Source organism: Camellia sinensis, chromosome 10, assembly GCF_055761805.1.
Source record: "Camellia sinensis isolate YWXY chromosome 10, ASM5576180v1, whole genome shotgun sequence".
In the NCBI taxonomy this organism is placed as follows: domain Eukaryota; kingdom Viridiplantae; phylum Streptophyta; class Magnoliopsida; order Ericales; family Theaceae; genus Camellia; species Camellia sinensis.
In genome coordinates this window covers 4,980,168-4,992,483 of record NC_138970.1, presented here as the reverse complement: position 1 = coordinate 4,992,483, position 12,316 = coordinate 4,980,168, and the positions used below count along the sequence as shown (strand labels likewise).

At 31.7% G+C, this 12,316-nt stretch overlaps 1 protein-coding gene across 1 annotated transcript; it reads left to right on the top strand.

Moving 5' to 3' along the window:
* The first annotated feature begins 3,668 nt into the window (after positions 1-3,668).
* FAD2 (fatty acid desaturase 2) lies at positions 3,669-11,460 on the top strand. The gene is made up of 2 exons (XM_028224951.2): positions 3,669-4,058; positions 9,991-11,460. Exon 2 carries the CDS (start codon positions 10,002-10,004, stop codon positions 11,151-11,153), a length of 1,152 nt encoding a protein of 383 aa, XP_028080752.1. The 5' UTR covers positions 3,669-4,058; positions 9,991-10,001; the 3' UTR covers positions 11,154-11,460.
* The last annotated feature ends 856 nt before the right edge of the window (positions 11,461-12,316 follow it).

Genomic DNA, 12,316 nt, shown 5'->3' with positions numbered 1-12,316 from the left:
TACATACTATGCTATGTATTACAAAACAGTGTGAAATAAACGGAAAGGAAATTGGTTTGAGCCACATACCAGTTCAAAATGAAGGAACTGAAGATGGAGACAATATCAGCAAAAACACGAGCTTGGTAGGTGCTAGGGTTACAAGAATGGAGATTCAGAGGGAAAGAGAGAGAGAAGATGAATAGTAGAAATGGTTGGTTCAAAACGTGTGGTTTTTGTGTAAAGAGAATGAAAAAGGCGAAACTGTTCAAAATTCGCGAGATATGAAGTCGGTGTCAACAGTTGTACTCAACCAATAGGGGCCTGCCACGTCTTTATAAGAATAGCAAGTGATTCAGAAGCACAACATGACTGAAGAGACGTTTTTTGACTGGGCAAATCGGTAGCCCGGTGACAATCTAGCTCAATTGAAAGGCTAAAGTTTTAGCTTGGCTGGTAACAGCTAATCCCAATCATGCTATGCAGATGGAATTAAGGGACAATTGAAAGGGAGTTTTTATGTGCATTAGCCCGAACTAGGCCAAAGCGTGGTAATGGGCCATTCTGTGGGCCGCAGTAAAAAAAGTTGAGTAAAAGGGCCTGGTAGTTAGCTCGGTCCAAAAAGGGCCTTGTAGTTAGCTCAGTCACCCCGGTTGGAGTGGTAATTAGTTCGGCCGGTGTTTGGAACCGAGGTATTATGGCTTCTTATGGTGGACCTTGCTTTGGTTAGCGCGGTCAGAGTTAGCTGTAGTGAGCTCGGTTTCAACGGACAAAATCGAGGTACGAGAGAACAAGAGCCGAGCTATGAATTGCAAGTGAAGACGTTGGATTAAGTATGACAAAAGGCAAGTGTTAGCTCGGTCGTACTGTCATCCAACCATGGAAAAACCATCTTATTTGGTTTAAGCAGTGAGGGAGGTATTCAAGGATAAGCATTATCTTTCAGGAGTATGATTCCTAGAAGGACTCTACATGGAGGAATAAGAGTCCTACTAGGATTGTGCCAGGCAAAAACCATAAAAGCTCACAACAGAATCTATGTAGATGTAACACAACTTTGATTCTCAAATACACAAAGCTTTTGCCTATTTTTCTAACTTAGGCATCGGAGAGGTATCCGGCACACACCCACTAGCTAGCTCGTGTTTGTGTTTTCAGGGAATAAGGCAATGACGTTTGGAGGAATACAGACTTGATCAACAGAATTATACGAGAAGATAATTTCGTGCTCGTATAATAAGTGTAATTTTTTTTTTTTAAAGTAGAATTTGAACTCTCTTTATTTGGCATAAAAATTGGGATAGTTCATTTCAATTATTTACAAGGAGGCATACCGAAAAAGTGGATATTATTTTGTCAATTTAGTAAAATTAAAAATGTCTCAAAGGAGTGTTTTTAGAAAGATGATTAAAAGTTAATTTTTTAATTTTTTTTTGAAAAGCGTATAAAAAATTTGAGAGATGCTATGATTTAAAATGAATTAAAAGTTAATGAATGGATTTTAATTTATTTCTCAAAAGAGGCTAAAGTCACATTTTGAATTTTAGACCTTTGAAAAATATAGTTGTCTATGGCAATTTTTTTTTTTAATAAAAATAATCATATAATGCTATGGTCACACATGATATCATAATCAAATAAAGAATATTACTCACAAAAAGACTATTTATAATCTATTGCCACTTTTTAACATAAGAAAATTGTAAAATGTATCTTAGGCCTTGTTTGGTAAGTAATTGTTTTAATTTAAAAGTCAAAAAGTTATTAAAAAAATCAAAAAGTTATAACATATATCAAAAAGTCAAAGATTTCATTTTCTCTCTATTTTTTATATATCTTTTTCTAAAAAGCTAAAAAATCATCCCAAACATACTAATTTTTTTACTTCATATTTTAACTAAAAAATTAAAAAATTATTAAAATAGACTATTCCCAAATGAGGCCTTAGAATAAATAGCATTTTCTAATCATTTAAAACTCCAAGTTAATCATCACACTTTAGGGAAAGTTAAGAAAATTGTTAATTCTCACTTCATTTAGGCGTCATTTGAAAAGTTAAGTTTGGGATTTTTTAAAGATATTTTAGTCATAAAAAATAAAATAAGATTTTTAATTTATTAAGATAAAATATCACATTTAATTCATAATCATTACATTATTCTTCTTACAAAAAAATTAAAAATATAAAAAAATTTAAAATCTATTTCAAACGAGACTTTTTAATCTCAATCTAAAATAATTAAAAAATTCAGAAAGCTAAAAAAGTCAATTCACTTTTCAATCCACTTCCCAAATAAATTCTTACATACATTTGAAAATTAATTTTTAATATCCAAAATTATAACCCAAATAAATTCTTACATACATTTGAAAATTAGTTTTTAATATCTAAAATTATAAGTAACATTATTTCAAATAAAAAGCAAGAAAACAATGCTTAAAGTACATTTATAAAAAAAATCCAAATAAAAAAAAATTTACATAAGCAAACATGGAGGGATCGTTAGAAAAAGAGATCTCCAAAATCTTCCGTAGCTGCTGCAGTTGCAGGCTTTGTGGATGAGAGCAATGTTATAGATTATTAATTTGTTATTATTAATTTCATCACTAGCGAAGTGATAATTTAAAAAAAAAAAATATATATATATATATATAAACACTGTAACAATAAATAACACTCATTATCATATTATTAGAGCCATTAATGGTCTAAAACTTTACTATTGTTAATGAATGTGTCATGCCGCTTTTCGTAATTCAAAGAAGTATCTCGGGGATAGTTTGGTAATTGCGCCTAGCACCCCCCCAAGATTTTTTCAATCCACTCAAGTATAATCGCCACCGTACGAAAACGACAACAAAGCATTAGAAATCAACGGCTAGGATTCGCGCATATGCCGTTAGCCGCATGGGTCATCGATTTTTTCTTACCACAAATTGTTGGGTACCGATTCTGTCAGGAAACCAAGTATAAGAGCGAATCATCTGTCAACACGTGTAAAAAGCCTTAGCTTTTACCCAGAATCCAATCGACATGTTGATGAGAAAGAAATGACATGTTCTAACTTCAATACTATATGAGATTTAAAAAAAAAAAATTTGGGTTGTGTTTTTGAAAAATAACTTAACAATTGTTAAATCGTAAATGAAGTGGAGTAATGTTTTAAAATTATTAAGCAATAATAATTCAGAGTATTAATTTTAATATTTTAATAAAATATTAATGATATGATAAAAAAAAAAAAATTAAAATTAAAATATCACATCATAATGAGTGGAGTCTACTACCAACCCATTAAAATTAGTTTTAAAACTCAAAAATTAAAATTCAAAAGTATTTTTCATCACTAAATAATCTCTTCACGTTGATATTGAAAGAAATTATTTTTTTTCTCTTGATATAATGTCATGTAGTATTTTAATTATATATCAATTGATTAAAATTATAAAATCTAATATTTTTTATTAATTTTTTTTTAGGAATGAAAATTATCAAATAATAAATAGCATACAGTAATGTTTCAATATCATCGAATAATCATTTTATGTTAATGTTGGGAGAAATTCTTTTCTACGCATGGCTATATAATATTTCAACTTAATATCGATTGGTTAATTAAAAGTATATAATCTTAATTAATTTTTTAACTTTTCATATAAAGCCGTGTAAAAAAAATATAAAGAATAGTGTAATGAGTTATTTTGACATTTAGGATATTAGTATTTTTTGTTGAGTTTTTAAAGAACAATGGACAAATATCAAACGATAATATAATAGTATGGAATAAAGATCCCACATAATCACTATGATGTTGGTGCGTCGTATGTTAGCGGGCCCTCCCTCACACCACAGAGCATTGATTTCGGAGAGGAGGGAAATTGAGAACCGCAAGCTTAAATACCGCACTCTCTGTGCCGGCCTCAAACGGAGAGCAGCGGCTGCGATTCAACGGCCCGTACTCTCTCTCCTCAAAATCTCTATACATATAGAGAGAGAAAGAGATAGATAGAGATAGAGAGAGAGAGAGAGAGGTGTAAAATCGCAGGAGGTGAAGGAACTCGAAGAACCTTTCTTTCAGGTATATTCTAATTTGTATAAATGTATTTATTTATTTGATCTGTTTTGGCTTTTGAGTTTCAAATTTGTACTCACATTTCATTGTTGCGATTAGAGGAAATCATAAATGGTGTGGTTTAGGCTGGATCTAGGTGGAGATAGTAATTTTTAGCTCAGATTTAAGCCTTCAAAAATGGAATCGGGTGATTGCGAATTGGATCAGTGATTTATGATGTTTGAAATTGAGAAAAATTTATAGTTTTGGAATTTGATCGTAGATTGTAGGTGATTTTGAGATGCGTTTTGTTTTTTAGATCATTTTGTTGTACGTTTTGTTCATTTTCACTGGCTACTTGATGTGAAGTTTCGTTTGTGTGTCCTTTTTACGTTTTGTTTGGTTGCTGAGAAAGCGGTGGAAAAGAAAATATAAAATCTTTTTAGCTTAACTTTGCTCGGCCAATGACTCAATTTCTGTTTGATTCTTGATCGAGTTGTGACCCCAGAATTTAGTTTCCTCAGGTACACTAATCGAAAATTCGAATCTTATTTTTCGCATTGTTTTCTTAGTTACCAAACGGAGAATTATTCTGCTTGATGCCATTGCCATCTCCCTCTGCCTCTCTTCATATTTTAGTTTTCTTAAACAAAGTATTTTGGTTTCTTTTCTGTTGTTGGATGAATCTTCAATTTTTTAATTAAGCTTTGGATCTGTAAAAGTGCCGCCTCTAAAATATTTTATAAAAATATACTTGATTTTGTTTAGTATATTTAGGGCTGATTTGGCATAAGGCATATAATTTATCTTTTTATCTTTTTCTTTCATTACATTACTACTTTATTTTTTTACACAACTTTTTATAAAAAGATAAAAAATATATTTTTTTTTAAGACCCTCCAAACTAACACTTAAATATGCCTCAATACCTCTTTTGCTCCTGATCGTCTGTTCTGTCATCTTTCTTTTCAGCGATATTAAAGAAGAAAAAAAAAAAAGAAAAAAGAAAGAAAAAAAAAAAACAGTTTCCAAAATTGGAAATTAGGGGTATTAGGGGCAACTTTTTTAGGGCTCTCAATCATTTTCCGAAATTTAAATTATTTAAATCAGATTTACAGCGAGTGGAACCCACATCCTACTGCTATGTTTAATTTATATTATACTTTCAAATTTTTATGTATTTTTTAATATAATATATAATTTTATTTTTTATTAAAAAAATTTGGTACATAGGCTAATATTATTAATGTCCGCTCTCAAAAAGTTTTAAAAAAAATTGTTTAATGCATTCATGACTCTTCCATCCTAGGATGGCAGTCTCTTTAGACCCCTTGTATAGCTGTTTGTGGTTATAAAGACTTCATCTAGAAAGTGACTCGATAAATTTAAATTTATAATTTATATTTAAAATTATAAAATTGGTATTGTGAATCCTATTATAAATAAATCAATTATTGATTGGGAACAGATTTTTGTTTTGTTATTTTGGGTTCCTAGAGCTAAGTGGTCCTTTGGGTAAACCATATAGGGGTGGTGCTTTGCTACTTGCCAGTGCAGAATCCAGAACATGGTTATACTTTTTATTTCAAAAAAATGCAATAATGTCAGAAGTATAAGGAAATTTGTTTGGATTTTCAATTATTACATTAATATCACTTACCATATTTACGTATTACATTAGTATAAACTAAATGTAATCTGTATAGCTGTTTGTGGTTATAAAGACTTCATCTAGAAAGTGACTCGATAAATTTAAATTTATAATTTATATTTAAAATTATGAAGTTGTTATTGTGAATCATATTATAAATAAATCAATTATTGATTGGGAACAGATTTTTGTTTTGTTATTTTGGGTTTCTAGAGCTAAGTGGTCCTTTGGGTAAACCATATAGGGGTGGTCCTTTGCCACTTGCCAGTGCAATCCAGAACATGGTTATACTTTTTATTTTAAAAAATATGCAATAATATCAGAAGTATAAAGAGATTTGTTTGGATTTTCAATTATTACATTAATATCACTTACCATATTTACGTATTATAGTTTATCAAATATGTTAGGGATTCACATTAATCTATTTAGAAAATTTGAGTGGGTGATTGTGTAGTAGAGTGATTGTGTAGTAGAGATTAATTTATGTAAGACTTGATTCAAGTATAAAATAAATCTAAAATACAAAATAAGAATTTTAAATAATTTTTAGGTTGACAAGGGTAGATACGGAATATAACTCATCCTTTTATCATTACATAGAAAAATAGTTGACTCACGATAATAAGGCTGGGTTTGTCATGTTTAAAAAAAGTTAAAAAATCAAGAAGTCACAATCTTATTTAAGTCACATTACTTTTCTAACACATCATTTCAAATCCAATCTAAACTTAACATATATTTCATAAAAAGTTAAAAAGTATATTTATTTAGATTATATCTCAAATAATCCCTAAATACATATGAGATTTATTTTTTGTTTAGTTGTTAAAAAATTTAATAAAAAATGCTTAGAAAAAGAGGTGCTGACTTGCATACGGTAAGTGTGAGGAAGTTTCCTTCCGCGTCCACTTTTTGAATATCAGTCTGTTTGCTTTCGGGTTATAAAAAGCTGTGACGCACTATCTAGGTTGGCTGGTTTTATTAATTTCTTTTTAAATAAATTATAAATACATTTTTTAAAATTTAATTAAAATATGAATCATCTCTGTAGTTTTAAAAATTATATTTCATCTTTTTGAGATTTCTAATTTTATAATAAATTATTTATTTTATTAATAAATTACCAAATTAATTAACAATTTTTAAAATATATTTCAATTAACAATTTAAATAATTTTATTATTGTATAAAAAAGTAATTATAAATTTTATTTTTTTAATTAATTATGTTAAATAAATTTTTTTGACAAGGGGCATTTGTAATTTTTTTAAATCACAGGGACAATCTATACTTTAAATAAATTTTAGGAGTGTATATTTGTAATTTAATCCTTTCTTTTTTTATTGGTAGAAATATATATAGTAATCAAAATATCTGAAAAACTGTGATTGTGAGTTTGTGACGTTCATAATTTGGTCTTTAATTGATTAATATTGAGGCTGGTGTTGTATTGTGGAATCAGTCGGCCATCTCATGATGTTGAATATTTGGACTTAGGTAGGTACTTACCAAAAATGCCTCTATACATTGAATATGATCTTTTCCTCTGCCTATGGGTCTTGTTGTAGCTCAATAGATGACATTATATCAATAGAATTTTTTACATAAATTTTATAGTTATGCAGAATGAAATCGCGCCTAATATTAAAAACCCGTTAAGTTGGGAGTTCAAATCTTATTAGAGGCTACTTATTTGTACTATATGTTTGTTGGTTCTCCTACCTATCTTTTAAGAATATGCTGAATATATATATATATATATATATTATATTTTAAAGCCTAAAATATAATTAAAAATTAAAAGTAGAACATAAAATGAAAAAAAAAAATATATATATGCTCTTTGAAAGGTGCCTTCTCTTATTAATGTTGTTGTCACCAAATTGAAGATATATGTAACCTATGAAAAAAGGGTGAGCCGACCAATCAAGTGCATGGCGTGATGACTAATCATTAATTTGTGATATTTCATTTAATTGGATGCAGCCTTTTGTTGACCCACAGTCCCACTATTCCTTTTGGTGCAGCGTCGTTATGTTTGGTCCTCATCGTATTGTCTTCCTTCAAAAGTGGTGTTTGTTATGTTATGTATTGTGACCTTAGCAACCACCACAAAATTAAATTAGAAAATGACTATACACAAGTTTATAAATTGTTTATGAAAAATGTTACTCGAAAAAGATGATTAAAAATTTTTTGGTCATTCTCTTGAAATCTATAGTATTGAGGTCTCGTTTGGGAACAAGTTTTTTTTAGTAACTTTTTGACTTTTTGGCTAAAATGTGATGTAAAAAAAATTAGTATGTTTGGGATGACTTTTTAATTTTTTACAAAAAGATGTGCAAAAAGTAGAGAGAAAATAGAATATTTGACTTTTTGATATGAGTTGTTGGCTTTTTGATTTTTTTAGTAACTTTTTGGCTTTTTGACTAAAAGGGGCACTTGCCAAACGAGGCCTACTTAAAAATAAAAAATTTAAAACATGATCCACTTGCATAATATAATAATAATAATAAAAAAGAAAAAACTCATATGAATTAGAAAAAATTGAAAATTTATTATTTAATGTATTCATCCATGCGCGTCCATCTTATGCATAAACTGAGACATATGCCATCTACCATTTAAGTTTTAGTTCAAGATTTGATCAGATCAGATCAAACGAAGTAGTCAGATTTAAACAGTTTCTCTCAGCCCATCTCTTTTTAATTGTCTTGGATTGCTACATCCTTGCATGAGAACCCTTTCTTTTAATTTATTGTTGTTAGAATCATTTAAGTTAGACAAAGATGATACGGCATGCATATATTATTATTATTATTATTTTATACCTGTGTAGCTGAATTAAAACACGAGCTTGTGAGAAGCACGGTGATGTCATGATAGATTTGTCAATTCAACAACTTGGGTGATTTCATGGTAGGCATAGTCAATTGAACAAGTTGGGAGTTTTCTTATTCTTTATCTTTTAATTTTTTGTTGGCCATTTCACCATTTTGCATACACCAAATTATTAGTATATGGCTACTTTTAATTTGTTTTGAGACTTCTTGATATTGAATCACCTGTGTTTCCACTTTGGTGTGCAGAAAGAGCATTGCTTCCATGAGATTCACACATAATCCGTGTCAATGAGAAACACTTTTTTTTTTCTTTTTTTCTTTTTTTGTTCTAGAAGCAAAACATAATTAAACAAAGAATGTGAAGGGCGGTTTGCACATGGGAAAGAGCTTCCATGAGACTCACACATAATCTAAGTAAATGAGAAACACATAATTAATCAATGAACAGGGAGGGTGGTTGCGCGCACGCACACACATATATAGATCTGTTTTGTTAATTGAGAATATCACAAAATTGTCTGGTGTGTGGTGGATGAATTAGGAAATAGCAAGATTAAAGAAAGTCAAATTTATAATATAATCATAAGAAAACTCTGTACATAATGAAGACACAGTTTGTTACTATTATGTTATGATAAAATCAATTTTTAATTTATACACACATTATTCATGGTATTCATGTGTGTATATGTATACATCTTTGTATCGTACATTTTTAGAATATTCCATATTGTGCATTAACATCTCTATATCTTGTCCCATGTCCTCTTCGTGCTTCATAGATTTTAACATTTCTTGTCACTGTTCATGCTTCATAGGTTTTAAGATTTCTTTGCACTGAAGTATATTCGTAGAGACTCATCACTTGGTTTATACATCTTTGTATTGTACTTTTTTCGAATATAAATGTACCATATTAAGTATTAACATATCTATATTTTGTCATTCTTATGTCCTTCTCATGTTTCATAGGCTTTAACATTTCTTGTCACTATATTCTTGGAGTTCATGCTTCTTAGGTTCTAAGATTTCTTTGCACTGAAGTATATTCTTGGAGACTTTGATGTTCTGAATTTTCATCACTTGGTTTTGCCTACTTTCATTTTCGTCCCTCTTATATTATACTTCGATATACTAGAGGATATCCAGTCTGTATTCGCAATTTGATACTCTACTAGCTAATTCTCATTAGTATAATTATGTTTCCAAATTTGTACAGAATCAAAAACAGGGTAGTTATGTTACTAGTCTAGTCTGTTGAACTCAACAAGGGTTAAAGAGTGTTTGTTTGTTACTCTTCAAGCAGAAATATTGATCGGTTGTGTAAGTAAATAGGAATTGAATTTGTAAAATGCCCAGGAAGTCCTTCACCAGAACATATTTCCTACTCATACATACCCAAGTTTTTTATTTTTCATATAAACTACTTGCATTATGCTCACTGCCGTAATCATTTTTGCAGGTTAGTGAACAATGGGTGCAGGTGGCCGAATGTCTGTTCCTCCTGAGGGAAAGAAGTCAGACCGTGATGTCATCCGGCGAGTTCCTTACTCGAAACCTCCATTCACAGTTGGCGAGATCAAGAAGGCCATACCACCCCATTGTTTTCGTCGATCTGTTCTCCACTCATTCTCCTACGTTGTTTATGACTTGATCATAGCCTTCCTGTTCTACTATCTCGCCACCAATTACATTCACCTCCTTCCTCAACGTCTCTCGTACCTTGCCTGGCTGGTTTACTGGATCTGTCAAGGTTGTGTCCTAACCGGTGTTTGGGTCGTAGCCCATGAGTGTGGCCATCATGCCTTCAGTGACTACCAATGGCTTGATGACACAGTCGGTCTCGTCCTTCACTCTGCTCTCCTTGTTCCTTACTTCTCTTGGAAATACAGCCATCGCCGCCACCATTCCAACACAGCTTCTCTGGAGCGCGATGAGGTGTTTGTTCCCAAACTCAAGTCCAGCATTGGATGGTATTCCAAATATCTTAACAACCCACCTGGCCGAATTCTCACAGTCATCATCACACTGACTCTAGGCTGGCCGCTATACCTAATGTTCAACGTTTCAGGCCGACATTATGATCGTTTTGCATGCCACTATGACCCTTATGGCCCTATTTACTCAGATCGCGAGCGCCTTCAAATCTACCTCTCTGATGCTGGTGTTCTTGGAGTTAGTTATGTGCTTTATCGGTTTGCACTAGTAAAAGGACTAGCTTGGGTACTCTGTCTTTATGGCGGTCCTCTTCTCATCGTGAATGGGTTTCTTGTGCTGATCACGTGGCTGCAGCACACTCACCCTGCATTGCCACACTACGATTCATCTGAGTGGGACTGGTTGAGAGGAGCTCTAGCCACATGTGACAGAGATTATGGAATTCTAAACAAGGTATTCCATAATATCACTGATACTCATGTAGCCCACCATTTGTTCTCAACAATGCCACATTACCATGCAATGGAAGCCACAAAAGCAATAAAGCCGATTTTGGGAGATTATTATCAGTGTGATGGGACTCCGGTTTTGAGGGCAATATGGAGGGAAGCAAAGGAGTGCATTTATGTTGAGAATGACGAAAGTGACCAAACCAAAGGTGTTTTCTGGTACAAAAACAAGCTTTGAATGGCGGAAGAAATTGCAGGCGGGGAAGTTTTGGTTTCTTGTTAGGGACTAAACTCCCATTTCCTGGTAAAAGTTAGGTTGTTTTTGTTGTTTTTGTACTGAATCTCTAATTTTAGATTAATTATTTTTGTTGTTCACTACATGCTTGGAACATTGCAAACTGGTGAAGTTTGAAGGACCTCTGTTGGGTTTTGATTTTTTGATATTTTCAAATGTCGGTATCAATTTCACTGAATTTCACGGAATTGTAATGTGAAAAAGTGTTTAAAGAATAATTTTATTGGCACAGGATTGCACATTAAATAAATAGTATCACTATCACATACATATTAGGAAGTGGGCGATTGACAGAGGTTGTCACACGTTGGTCTTTGTGATTGATTCTGTGTTTGTATAATTATTGGTGATTGAATCTTGAATTGTAATGTACTCTTTGTTCATTGAAGTTCTGGTGATTCAGTACCCCTGATACTTCATTCATTTAGTCCATTTATAAAATTTAAAAGTAACAATCAAAATAAATATAATCGACTCATTAAACTTAGATGTGAATGATATGGAGAAGAACCCAGAAAGCTTTTGCTTTGCAAGTTGCAACCAATCCAAAGCTATCTGTAATTATAAATTTAAATGGGAAAACACATTCTTATTGACCATTCTATAATATAAAGCTAAGCTGTAAGATCAAAGATGATTTCACGTCTCAGTGTATCCTGCGAAGCCCAACTCGTTAAGAGTTGCACAACCGATAATTTTCGGCTGGAGGGAGCTTCAGCAATTAAGTGAGTCAAACTCCAAATGAAGCAGAGTGACCCCTCTACTTCGTCCACTTCTTCACTCCCAAAAACCCATGAAAATTAAAAAAAGAAGAAAGAAGAAGACGACGAAACCAACCCAACCCAACCCCAAATCTCTCCTAGAAAAGCACCCAAACCAGCCTCCAAACCAAACCCTAGTGATATGTGCTTTTAATTTAAGAAAACGGTTCGGGAATTTAGTATTGATATTGAGGATTACTCATTAACTTTTTTCACCTTTTTAAGTCATCCTCCGAGTTAGGGGTGTGCGCGGTGTGATACGTATGATTTGAGAATAAAATTATAAATCGAATGGTAGATGGGTGGATTGATAAATTGCAGTTTGAGCGATTTTGAACGGATTGA